Below are 14,369 nucleotides of genomic sequence, written 5' to 3' on the forward strand. Positions count from 1 at the left end.
ACACCACACCAGGGAGGCGTCCAGGAGTCATCCGAATCAGATGCCCAGCTACATCAATTGGCTCCTCTAAATGTTTTGGCGGAGCAGCGATTCTACTCTGACATCCTCCCAGATGATACCTTCTCTCTAAGAGAGAGCTCTGACACCCTGTGGAGGAAATCATTTTGGCCACTTATATCCGGGATCTTGTTCTTTTGCTCACGACCCACAGCACATGACCATAGGTGAAGGTAGCAACACAGATCGAAGGGGAAATTGAGAGCTACGCCTTTCATCTAAGCTCCTTTTTTAAACCACAACCGACCGATGGCAAAGTCTGTATCACTTCAGACACTGCACCGATCCTCCTGTCAATTTCTCGTTCCATTCTTCCCTCATTCATAAACAAGACCCCAAGATACTTGAACTCCTCAACTTTATGCAGGATCAAATCACCGACCTGGAAAGGCCATGCCACTCTTTTTCGACTGAGGACAATCGTCTCAGATTTGGAGGTGCTGAGTCTCATCCCAGCTGCTTCACACTCAGCTGTGAACCACTACAGTGACAGTTGGAGATAATGGCCTGATGAATGGATACCAGGGAGGGTGAGGACGGTGATCCCCTGTAGTTGGGACACACTCTGCGGTCCCCCTTCTTAAAAACAGGCGAAATCACCCTAGTCTGCCAATCCAGAGGCACTGTCCCTGATGTCCACCTGATGTTGCAGAGGATTGTCAACCAGGACAGCCCCACAATATCCAGAGCTTTTAGAAACTCTGAGCAAATCTTATCCACTACTGGGGCCTTGCCACCAAGTAGCTTTTTACCCACCTGAGTAGCCTCAAACCCAGAGAGCAGAGAGCCCACCTCAGAGAACCCACTTTGCTTACTGATGGGAAGACGTGCTCGTAGAACTGAAGAGCTCTTCGAAGTATTCTTCCCACAGACTCACAACATCCCTACTCAAGGTCACCAGCGCCCCAATCCTTACTATACAGTGTTGATGGTGCACTGCATCACCCTCCTTAAATGCCAGAAGATGGACCAGAATTTCCTCAGTCATCCTGAAGTCTTTCTCCATGGCCTCACCAAACTCCTATCATGCTTGAGTTTTTGCCTCAGCGACCACAAAAATTGCATTCCACATGGCCAGGTGGTATCCATCAGCTCCAAAAAAAAGGCCAAAAAAGGCCTGATAGGACTCCTTCTTGAGCTTGACGGCATCACTCACCATTGGTTTCTATCAATGGGTCCGGGGATTACCGCCACGAAAAGCACCAACAACATTATGGCCACAGCTCCAGTTGGCTGCCTCAGCAATGAAAGTGTAGAACATTGTCCACTTAGACTCAACGTTCGCTGCCTCCCCCGGAACATGAACAAAGTTCTGTTGGAGGTGGGAGTTGAAACCAGATGTTCCCACCAGACCCTCACGATACGTTTGGTCCTGCTACATTGGCCTTGAATTTTCCTCGCAATCAGAGCCAACTCACCCCCAGGTGCTGATCAGTTGACAGCTGTGCCCCTCACTTCACCCAAGTGTCCAAGACATGCGGCCACAAGAACGATGATACGACCACAAATTCGATGATCCAACTGCAACCTAGTTTATCCCGGTGCCAAGTACATGTGTGGACACCCTAATGCTTGAACATGGTGTTCATTATGGACAATCCGTGCTGACCATAAAAAATGGTGGGTACTCTGAACTCCTGTTTTGGTCCATAGACACAGACAACAGTCAGGACCTGTCCTGACCCTTCATAAGTGGTTGATGGATGGATACCTTAATAATTCCTTACAAAACATTATAATAACCATAACTCCCTAGAAATGTAAAAATTTACAACTAAACATGCACATATCCTTGCAGTCTCAAGTTGGTTCTACGCAGAAGTATAATACTTGCTGTTTTGTGTCAACTGTTGTATTCTCCCAATAATATTGTCAAGAATAATGTGAATTCAATTATGAACCGGCTGGTTCTGACAGACAGACAGACATAATGAGCTGATCAATAAAAGAAAAGGAAAGGAGTTTGAGGATGTCTCACCTGCTTGTCATGGGAACAGGAGCAGGTGAAATGAGTGGAAGGGGCTGCACTGTTACCAGTCACATATGGACCCCCCTTAGCCATGACAACAGCTTGGTTTGTCTGATGGAAACGAAAATGCATGCACAGGTCACACATGGACACATGTTGAAAGGTGAAAAGGTGAATGACATGATATGGGCATATTGACACAAAATTATCCCATGTACATTGGACACCTTGGAACTTGAACATTAAGTGGTTGAACAGTTAAACAAACATTACTATCGGTAATTGTGATGTATAGTTGTGAGAGTGTGTGTGTGTGTGGGAGGGGGGTGGGAAGCACGCATCGCGGGACTGCCGTACATAGGGGGCCAGCTTGCTAGAACGTGCCTTTGTGTGCGTATTGGCCACACCTGAATCAATCGACGTGGTGGATCTGATGACTTTTTTTTTTTTTGGGGGGGGGGGTGCAGGCTGTCACACTAACTCGCAATCAACGCAATGAGCACCCCTGGTGTAACAGAATTTCCGTTGACATGGCTCATTATGTTGATGTCTTTTTGACGTAAATGCGCTTGCTGTACGTGAAGCAGCTCTGAACATGCGCTTTTGGCCTAACTTCCGTACATGCTCAGTATGGCTAACTTGCATTTCCTCTTTCCGGGTGAATACTGGTTGTTTTGGACCAGGCTTGTTTAGTGAACAACGTTTATAAAATAAATACGTAAATTAATGTCAAGACTACACAAAATAATTGACATCTTTCAATATCCATTTTTTCTACTCGTAACAAATTTTGTGCGCATGATTTTTCGTACTCGACTGCAGATTTGTGAGCACGGATGCATGCCAGGGTGCTCGCGCTTGTAAATTGTGAGTGCCTCTTGCTCAGGCTTTGGCGGCCCTCTACCATCGTCAGCAGCCGCTGGCTCTTCACCACGCCTCGGCGGGGCTTTGTCCTCAGCTGTCACCTACTAATGTTTGGTTCCTGCTGTGCCATTGGAACCCCTCGACCCCCTCGTGGATGTCCACCTGAGACGCCCCGTAGGGACCCTGGTTCTTGGCGTCCGAGCAGACCTCCCGAAATCCTCATCCTGGCTCCTTGCCTTGGGTGGCCTGGATGTCCACCAGACAGACTGGGGTGTAGGTTTGTTTGTTTTCCACTTACATATGGCCTCAACTGTGCTCACTAGAACATTCAGAATCTTAGATATGCACCATTAACCAATACCATCATTATGTTTGGCTAAAATTAGTTTGCGATGCTCTTGAAAGCTATCCGGTCTTACCCATGATGGGATGTGTCTTGACTCACACCTGGGCATTTTTTGGAGGCCATCAATTCGGACTGAACCAGCTAATAATCATTTAAACTGACCAAGGTCTGGATTGCTATTTGATTAATGATAGATTTCAGTTGTTGTGCTGTCTTCCATGACCTTTTGAACCTTCCTTTCATTATGAGTTAATCTAGTATTCCACATTTTTACACAAAATTTCTCATCTTATATGTACTACTTTCTTTGTACAGTATGTAGGGATTACCCGGGTTGTTCACAACATTTGGTGAAAATTCTATGTCAATAGCACATTTAGGGCGGCATGGTGGGTCAGCTGGTAAAGCATTGGCCTCACAATTCTGAGATCCTGGGTTCAATCCAGGACCCGCCTGTCTGGAGTTTGCATGTTCTCCCCGTGGCGGTGTGGGTTTTCTCCGGGCACTCTGGTTTCCTCCCACATCCCAAAAACATGCAACATTGATTGGACACTTGTCAGTTATTAGGATTGAACAATTTTACTTGTGGAATAGTTTGTAAAACAATTACATAGTATCCCCAACCCCTCCCCCCCAGAAAGGACCTTACATTGGAAGAGTTGATCATTAAGAGTCCCCCCCCCAAATAGTTTAAAAAAAAAAAAGTTTTTTAGATAAAATTTATTGGTTGGCCAACTTCAATTTTAAATTGACAGTAGTAATTAATGCAAGACGGCACGGTGGAGCAGCTTGAAAGTGTTGGCCTCAGAACTGGTGGAGCAGCTTGAAAGTGTTGGCCTCACAGTTCTGAGGTCTCAGATTCATTCCTGGAGTGTGGAGTTTGCACGTTCTCCCACCTCCCTGCGTGGGTTTCCTCCGGGCAAAATTTAAACTAAAATGCCTATAGGTGTGATTGTGAGTGCGGCTGTTTGTCTCGATGTGCCCTGCGATTAGCTGGCAACCACTTCAGGGTGTATCCTGCCTCCTGCCCATTGACAGCTGGGATAGGCTCCAGCACTCCCCATGACCCTCATGAGGACAAGCGGAAAAGAAAATGGATGGATAGCATATTTGGAAGTACAGTGGTACGTTGACACACAAGTAACTTTACATATGAGAATTCCGAGATACGACCCGCAGCCGTGACAATTTTTTGCTGTCTTGCGAGCCACAATTTGACATACAAAGGATTACCAGGAGATGGCGCAGCAATCATTAGGATGATGAAACACACAGTTTTAACTTGGGGTTTCCAATGTGTGCACCTCGGCTCCATAGCATCTCTGTACAACTGTGCTTGTGTTTTGTTATTCTCCATTTATCCATCCATCCATTTCCTGGGCCACATATCCAAACAAGAGTCGTGGGAGTGCTGTAGCCTATTCCAGCTGTTATAGGGCAGGAGGCATTGTACAGCTTGAACTGGTTGCCAGCCAATCGCAGGGCACATGGAGTCTCCAATTAATGCATGTTTTGGGGATGTGGGAGGAAACCATAGTGCCGAGAGAAAATCCACACATGCATGGGGAGAACAAACTGCACACAAGCAGGATTGGGAATTGAACCCAAATCCTCAGAACTGGGAGGCCAATGCTCTAACCAGTTGCACCACTATACTGCCTATTTTGCATATAGTACAAGTAGATTTTCAACAATTTGTCCCAAGAAAGCAAGTGGTAAGGAAAGCGGTGAGAAGAAGAAGAAGAGGATGATGTTGATTGAATTAAAACGTGAAATAATTGAAAAACATGAACAGGGTGTACGAGTGAGAAACTTGGCAAAGAGTTCTGATCATTCTACGTCAACGATATTGTCATGCTCTCGGACGATGAGAAAAAGGAGACACCACTGGGTTTTAGTCGCTTTCTATTCCACACTTCGTCACCACACACCGAACTCTCTACCCGTGTGCTGCTGCTTGGCCACACTCACTCCTCCTAGGCTACCTTACCCAACCCCCCTCACCCTGCTCTTAAAAGGGTTCATCTCATAGTGACAGAATGTGTGCGATTCTCAAGCGGAAGGAATCCATCAAGTTCATAATGCCAGCCAAGGGGGTGAAAATTATTTTGAAGCTACAGAACTGAGGAGGCGCTGACAACGGAGAAGTGTTGGCAATGTGGGCGAAGGTTTCGGACTTTGTAGTAAAGAAACAGCCGCAAAAAGCTGTAAGTGATTGTGTATTGGCGGAATGTAATGACACGTGCCTGACACATTTCAGAAACACAATCAAAAAGAGGAAGAAACAAACCTCATTGGAAAGGTATTTTTTGAAACGCCCATCCACCCAGAAGAATGAGTTGCAAAAAAAAGGCCAAAATTGTGCAAGAAGAATGACCCGAAGGGACAGGAAAAGCTCAGGAGTTGATGATTAGGAGAAAGTTTCACATATTGTGCATCCAAGAGAGCAAGTGGAAAGGGAGGAAGGCTAGAAGTTTAGGTGCAGGGTTTAAATTATTTTATCATGGAGTAGATGGCAAGAGAAATGGAGTAGGGGTTATTTTAAAAGAGCTGGCTAAGAATGTCTTGGAGGTGAAAAGAGTATCAGATCAACTGATGAGGCTGAAATTTTAAATTGAGGGTATTGTGTATAATGTGATTAGCAGCTATGGCCCACAGGTCGGATGTGACCTCGAGTTGAAAGAGAAATTCTGGAAGGAACTGGACGAAGTAGTCCTGAGAATCCCAGATTGTGATTATGATTGGTGCAGATTTCAATGAACATGTTGGCGAAGGAAACAGGGGAGATGAAGAAGTGATGGGTAAGTACAGTATTCAGCAAAGGAACTTTGAGGGGCAGATAGTGGTGGACTTCGCAAAAAGGATGGAATTGGCAGTGGTGAACACTTATTTCTACAAGAAACAGGAACATAGAGCGACCTACAAGAGTGGAGGTAGAAGCACACAGGTGGATTATATTTTGTGCAGGCGGTATAATCTGAAGGAGGTTACCAACTGTAAGGTTGTGGTGGGGGAGAGTGTAACTCGACAGCATAGGATAATGGTGTGTAGGATGACTCTGGTAGTGGGTAGGAAGACTAAGAAGACAAAGGTAGAGTAGAGAATCAGGTGGTGGAAGTTGAAAAAGGAAGAATGTTGTGTGGCCTTCAGGAAAGAGGTGAGACAGGCTCTAGATGGACAAGAAGAGCTCCCAGAAGACTGGAATACTACTGCCAAGGTATTCAGAAAGGCAGGCAGGAGACTACCTGGGGTGTCTTCTGGTAGGAAAGGGGAGAAGGAGACTTGGTGGTGGAATCCCAAAATACAGGCAGTCATCCAAGAAAAGAGATTAGCAAAGATGAAGTGGGACACGGAGAGGACTGAAGAAAGGCGTAGGGAATACTTGAGATGCATCGTAGGGAAAAGGTAGAGGTGGCAAAGGCTAAACAAGAGGCATATGACGACATGTACTCCAAGTTGGATACGAAAGAAGGAGAAAAAAATCTCTACAGGTTGGCCGGACAGAGGAATACAGATGGGAAGGATGTGCAGGAAGTAAAAGGTGATTAAGGATAGCGATGGAAATATGTTGACTGGTGCCAGTAGTGTGCTACGTAGATGGAAAGAATACTTTGAGAAGTTAATGAATGAAGAAAATGGGAGAGAAGGTAGAGTACAAGAGCCAAGCATGAATGACCGGGAATTGACATTGATTAGTAAGGAACAAGTTAGAAAGGCACTGAAAAGAATGAAAAATGGAAAGACAGTTGGTCCCGATGACATACCAGTGGAGGTATGGAAGCAATTTGGTGAGGTGGCTGTGGAGTTCTTGAGCAACTTATTCAATAGAATACTCGCGAGAGAAGATGCCAGAAGAATGGCGGAAAAGTGTGCTAGTCCCCATTTTTAAGAACAAATGCGATGTTCAGAACTATGGAAACTACAGAGGAATAAAGATTATTAGCCACACAATGGGAGTTATGGGAAAGAGTAGTGGAGGCTAGACTCAGGAGAGAAGTAAGTATCTGCGAGCAACAGTATAGTTTCATGCCAAGAAAGAGTACCACAAATGCACTATTTGCCTTGAGGATGCTCAAGGAAAAGTACAGAGAAGGTCAGAAGGCACTACATTGTATCTTTGTAGACCTCGGGAAAGCTTATGACAGAGTACCAACAGAGGAACATTGGTATTGCATGCGCAAGTCTGGTGTGGCGGAGTAGAATAGTACAGGACATGTATGAGGGCAGCAGAACAGGGGTGAGATGTACCATTAGTGTGTCAGAAGAATTTAAGGTGGAGGTGGGACTGAATCAGGGTTTCACGCTGTGCCCCTTCCTGTTTGCGGTAGTAATGGATAGCTGCCACGCAAAAGAGCGAGAGGAAGACTAAAGAAAAGGTTGATGGATGTTGTGAGGGAGGACATGAGGACAGTGGGTGTTCAAGAGGAGGCTGCATGAAATAGACTTAGATGGAAAAAATGACACGCTGTGGAGACCCCTAACGGGACAAACTGAAAGAAACAGAAGAAAATGTGAAGTAGGCTATAACATTTCGAGAAGCAATGAATCATTCTGCGATCCAAAGAAATTCCAGAAGACAAAAAAAGTGATTAAAACCATCAGTCTGGAAAAGGGTACAAACCCAAAGATTTTGGGGCTCCAGTGAACCACTGTCAAAGCCATTATCCACAAATGGAAAAAAATTATGAACAGTGGAAAAACCTTCCCAGGAGTTGACGACCAACTAAAATTACTCCAAGAGTGCGACAACGACTATTCCTGGAGGTCACAAAAGAACCTTGAACATCTAAAAACCTGCAGGCCTCACTGGGCACAGTTAAAGGAAGACTCTCCCCAAAATTCATATGTACAATAAACCCTCCAATGTGAAGTAATATTATTAATCCATAGTAGAGGCCCCATAGCTGAGTGGTTAGAGCAGTTGTGGGTTCGTATCCCACTGGGGCCTCCACTTCCTGAGAAGTGTTGCATCAGGAAGGGCATCCGGCATAAAAATTGTGCCAAACATATATGTGCATCTGAGATGACACGCTGTGACGACCCTGAAAGGGACAAGCCGAAAGAAACCGACATTATTATTTCATATATTTTGGACATTCAAAGAAGAAAAATTGAAAATAAAGAACATTTTTGAAATCCAAGAAAAATCTGGATATGTGCCAGCTTTCACAGCCGGTCTGGCTGTGAAAGAAACATCCTTGACCCTGCCCCTGACATCACCAGTGCTTAGCATTACATACCATTTGTTCTAGCTAAGCCAAGATGCCGATGTGTTCTGCACCAAACTGCAACAAAACTGGGAAAACACAGCCAAATTTGTCCTTTTTAACCTCCTGTGGGGTCAACCTGACAGGATAAAGCTGTAGCTGTCACAGTTGAGGCTCGTTCATCAGTCGGGAAAAATTGTACGCATCTAATCATTACTGGTTATTAGCCACTGAGTTATACCCTCTTGTGCTGGTACAGTATAAGCAACAACATACTTTATGAGGCGGCACGGTGGCGCAGCTGTTCAATACAGGACCTCCGTGTGTGGAGTTTGCATGTTCTCCCCGTGTCTGCGCGTGTGTAACCTGCCTCCAGCCCGTTAACAACTGGGATTGGCTCCAGCACTCCCACGACCGAAAATGGATGGATGGATATATACGTGTCATCACTTTAGGGAAGTCCTGTTATTTTTTTTTGCATTTTATATTCTAGATATAAATAAACCATTAGATAGTCCTACGCTGTACTCAGAAAATAAGCTTGCATTTTTTTATAAACTTTGGACATAGCCCATAGCATTCATATAGCTTACATACCATTCACACAGGATTCCAAGACCGTTGAAAATGTGTACTCACTGATTTTCCACTGGATCTACAAGGGGTCCTTTCATCATCATTTAAATTGATACGTAACATGTCTTCGTCTAAACAAACAACTTTGAATCTATTATCTAGGATCTACGTTATGTAGACAAGCTGATTGTGATCCAAGTTCATTCCGGTACGCTCTATTTTTTGGTTGACCTTTTCAAACTCATGACAACACTGGCATACCGCCACAGTTGGCATTAGGTCAGAAAGAGAACACGAACACCAGTCTTTTGAAACAAGCCTGTCTGGAACATTTCCGAGGTCGATGTTATGCCCTCTGTGAGCGTCACGCACCCTCTCCAACATGTCAAGTTCCACCTGTATCTATTCTGGCTCAAACACTTGAACATTGTACTTTGTTATTTTTGTTTTGTCTGCTCAAGAGTATGTGACAAACGTCACCCAAGCTCTGGGCACTGGCTCCTTCCTTCATCCTCTTTTTTCAAATCTCCCTGTCAATACCCTTGCCCAGCCGTCGGAAGGATCAACTGTCCTGCCTAAAACTTGTTTCGCGCAACCTGAACACAACCTGAGAATTACCACATGCATGTTTGCATAATTGATGCAAAATTATGTCAATACAAGCTTCCATCAATCCATTATCTAAGCCACTTATTCTCACAAGGGCCGCAGGAGTGCTCGAGACTATGCCAGCTATTTTCGGGCAAAAAGAGGCGTGGCACAGCCTGAACTAGTTACCAGCAAATGGCAGGGCAGGTAGAAAAAAAAAAAAACAACCACTCACACTACAATCAAACTAACAATTAAAAGTCAGCAAAGAATGCATGTTTTTTGGATGTGGGAGAAAACCGGAATCCAAAGAAAACCCACGCAGGCATGGGGAGAACATGCAAACCTCACACAGGAGGGGCTGTGATTGGAACCCAGGAAACTGTGAGGCAGATGCTCAAATTAGTCGGCCAGTGTGGTGCCTGAAAGGCTTAAAAATAGCTCAAAATTCTGATATAACCAATTATACTTTTCACACATGGCTGGGTAATCCAATTTTAATCCTGATTTCAATTTTTATTGATCACAACCCCTCCTGGAAGCCGTGACTTTATCGTAGTAGAAGGGCTTGTTTGTCCCAATGATCCTAGAAGCTGAGTTGCCTGGGGCTCACGCCCTTGCAAGGGTCACCCATGACAAACAGGCCTGAGGTGAGGGACCGGACAAAGCACGGGAAAAAGTCCTCTATGATGACCAATGTAAATGGATTGAGTTTCCCTTGCCCAGACACAGATCACAGGGACCCCCCTATGGAGCCAGGCCTGGATGTGGGGCTCCTAGTTGAGCACCTGGTGGTCGGACCTGCACCCACGGGGGCAACCAAGCGCAGGCCGAAAAGATAACGTGGATCCCCCCTTCCCATGGGCTCACCATCTGTGGAAGGGGCCATACGCGTTGGGTGCAGTGAGAGCTAGGCGCTGACCAATGACAGGAACATTGACGATCCAATCCCCGGCTACGGATGCTGGCTCTAAGTAGGTGGAACATAACCTTTCTGGCAGGGAAGGAGCCCGTGCTGGTGTGTGAGGTCAAGAAGTTCCGACCGACCTGGTGTGTGAGGTTGAGAAGTTCCGACTAGATATAATCGGGCTCTCCTCCACACATCACTTGGGCTCTGGTACTAGTCCTTTTGAGAGGGGTTGGACTCTGTTCCACTCTGGAGTTGCCCAGATTGAGAGGCGCCGGGCAGATGTGGGAATAGTTATTATTATTATTATAATAGAACTCCTGGGGTAGCTGATGAGTACTGGCTGCCCAAGCGGAATGCAGCTTTAATGGTCGCTGAAGCAAAAAGTCGGGCATGGGAGGAGTTTGGTGAGGCCATGGAGAAAGACTTCCAGATGGCGTCGATGAAATTCTGGTCCACCATCCAGCGTCTAAGGAGGGGGAAGCAGTGCACTGTCAACACTGTGTATAGTGAGAATGGGGTGCTGCTGACCTTTATTTGGGATGTTGTGAATCGGTGGAGAGAATACAGTGTTCCTCAGTTATTCGTTCCGTTCCTTAAACCCCCACGGATAACAAAACTCCATGAATAATGGATGCAATATTAAAACCGATTCGTGGGCACCGTCCCATTTTTGGGACATCATGATTTTCACACAATATATCCTCCATTTTTTCCCTTGAAAAATATATCCTGTAATGAGCAAGGTCGTATTTTTGGAATGATACCCTCTTGCAGGCAGCGTCCCATTTTTGGGACGAGATTATAAATTAGTAACGTTATCATATAACTTAACCATAAATGAAAAAAAGTGTTATTTCCTGGATTGTGGCCTGTTACAAGACTTTTATCTCAATAGGGCAAAAAATTGCCACCCTGCTCATGAATGGGTTGATATAAATATGTATGAGATGTACCATATTTTTGCAACCATAAGATGCACATCTTCTTTTCCTTTCGGCTTGTCCTGTTAGGGGTCGCCACATCGTGTCATCTCAGATGAATGCACATTTGTTTGGCACAGTTTTACGCTGGATGCTCTTCCTGATGCAACCTCACTGCATTCGAGCCGGGGAGAGAAGCTTACAGCACCATGTATACCCAAGCGGTCTCCCATCCAAGTATTAATCAGGGCCAAACCTGCTTAGCTTCCGAGATCTGACAAGATCAGGCGTTCCCAGGGTAGCAGGGCTGTAAGGCCATAAGATGCACTTAAAAGTCTTAAATTTTCTCCAAAATAGACAGCATGCCACATGTGCACAATTGTTGTGTGACTTTGAAAAACACTTGAACACACTGGTTACACTGTTAGCATATATGCTAGCACATGTTTTTCTTTTTACATCTGTTACCAGAAGAAACATTGTTCCACACACTACTAGTGTAGGCAGGTCATTCCTGACGATGTTGGTCACAGTCACAGTGTCACATTAAAACTAAAATTATCAAACCATAGCAAACAGAAAAACACAACTACCAAATAATAAAACAGATAAAAGAATGACTCCAGTAATAAGTGACACAAAACGTGCACTTTAAAAGGCATTTACCATAATTTCGCGTGTATAATGCGTCCTTAAAGTGGGGGTGACATCCCTATAAACATTCTAAAATAGATATTGTCATGAAAAATACATATAACAGTATTCACTTCAATGTCTGTACGAAAAAAAAAAGTGAGCGGAGAGCGCGTCATCCATACACAATGTTGCCCAATTGAGTGTCCCTCGACATTCAAGTGGTCGCCATATTAGTCGCGTCCTCTGTCTTTGACGTCATCGTCACTTCCGCCGTTGAAAACGCGCAGTGCGTGCTACTCTGGAAGCCGAACAACAGAGATATTCTGATTTTTCGTACGCCCCTTCTGACACGGAAGCTCTTTTCGAAAAGGACAACACCACACAACTGAGTGAAGTTACTGGGGCAATATTACACTATTTTTTTTTCGAGCCCTCAGGGCAATAATACACTATTGTTTCAAGCCATATTCAGATGATATGCCATCACGGCCAAACCGCATCCCGTCCGATCCACTTCCGCGGCGGAGATGAGCCATCGCAGCTCATCGCAGCCGGCCGGTGTGGTTTATGACAGAGCCGAGTGGTGCTGCTTTGTGTTCACAGTCGAGCCGGCGGGCTTCATGCTCGCACGCGACTGAGTAACACATTCTCGGCTGGGTTCTTCAGAGCCGTCCCCGTCGCAAAGCCCGACACGAAGCCTTCGCGGAAGATGTGACCGCCGAACGCAGCGCCTCAGCCGGTGTGGCTGAGTTTCGGGCCGCCGTGCTATATAAGGAGGGGGTGGAGCTGAGCTATGTTGCAGGATGAGTGAGACATTGTTGGCTGGGCGACGCGCACATCGAAACATTTCATACACGGATCTTTTGTTACGTTATGAGAGAGACCGATTACGTGGTCCGCCTCAAACTATTATATTTTTTAGTAGCTGTATCCACACATCAACACGTTTCATACGCGGATCTTTTGCTACGTCATGAGAGAGACCGATTACGTGGTCTTCCCCAAACTATTATTTTTTTTAGTAGCTCTATACAAACCTACCTGTTATTTGGAACCCACGAAGCTCTCGTCCTCTGCACCCGTGCAATCCATTTTTCACAACGAACAGGGTCTCTTTCAAACTTATGGAGGGTAATTTCATTCTCCCGAGTGTTCAAGCACTGTCCAGCAATGCAATGAGCCGGCATTTTGGCTAACACGAAGGAACAACGAGCTACCTTCCCGGAGGTAAAACTAATGGAAACAAACGAGTCCACAAGGGGGCGCCACTGTCCTTTACGTCACTTCCTACTTCTTCTCGACAACAAATCCCTGAGAAAATTTTCATGGTAGGAGTTACAAAAAGCTGTATACGTCAAAATCATGTTTTGTGGTGAAAAAACACGTGACCATATTGGCTGTGGGTTTTTCATTAATAATATACCAAAAAACATCCATTTTATGACACTTGAGCTTTAAGTATAATCCACACACCCAAAGTCTACCTAACAAAATCAGGAAAACCCTTCGACCAATGTACAATCCCAATTTGCTGCTATCCATGTGCTCAAAATATTTGAAATGATCTATATTTCTATTTTGTTGGGTTTGTACTTTTATTGTTTATACTTCAAACTATACTATAACAATACTATACTTTGAAAAAATTTCTGTAAAACAATCAGTAATTATAATCTTTTTTAATGTACTGATGTAGCAATAAAATATAGTGGTACCTCTATTTATGAAAGTCTCTACTAACAAAAGATTCAGGTTGCGAAAAGCCTTCCCGAAATTTTTCTATTTACGAAAGAAATCCAGGATACGGAAGGAAAAATATGAGACTGGACTCCACCAAACATCAACATCATGTACTGTATCTTGGTTTAAAAGCGGCACGATAGAGCTGCTCTCCAATTGGCTAACACCAGAGAGTCCTTCCTGGCATCACATTGGCGAGGAGCGATGTCAATCTTTCGCCATGATGCACTTCCTGTCTCTTGGTTTGTGTGGCGCGATAGAGCGGCTCGCCTAATTGGCTAGCACGTAGCATTGTCCTGGCATTACATCCCTCCATTGACTAGAAGCAATGTTTTGGGGGTTTTTTTTCTTTTGGGGTGGGACGGGGGCGTCAGTCTCTACCTGTGGCGTACTTCTTGTATCTTCATCACCGAATCCATTTCCATACGCACGCCCACACTCACACTGTACAACTTCTTCGCAGATTTATTCATATTCTTTCACCATGGGCCCCAAGAAATTGATGGCCAGTGCCAGTGAAGAGAAGACAAGAGTTGTTTTGTCAATCAAAAAAAAA

The 14,369-nt window shown here is 44.9% G+C and overlaps 1 protein-coding gene across 3 annotated transcripts in view; it reads right to left on the bottom strand.

The window, feature by feature from the left end:
* gphna (gephyrin a) overlaps positions 1-14,369 on the bottom strand; it is a 119,883-nt gene that overhangs the window by 57,151 nt on the left and 48,363 nt on the right. For all 3 annotated transcript variants that reach the window (XR_009798299.1, XM_061842772.1, XM_061842773.1), the window contains exon 8: positions 2,036-2,137. Coding sequence is in view for 2 of the 3 variants with exons in the window: in XM_061842772.1 (XP_061698756.1) it covers positions 2,036-2,137 (102 nt within the window). In the remaining variant the exon portion in view is untranslated. The remainder of the gene's footprint in view (positions 1-2,035; positions 2,138-14,369) is intronic.

The sequence above is a fragment of the Syngnathoides biaculeatus genome, chromosome 15, assembly GCF_019802595.1.
Source record: "Syngnathoides biaculeatus isolate LvHL_M chromosome 15, ASM1980259v1, whole genome shotgun sequence".
Classification (NCBI taxonomy): domain Eukaryota; kingdom Metazoa; phylum Chordata; class Actinopteri; order Syngnathiformes; family Syngnathidae; genus Syngnathoides; species Syngnathoides biaculeatus.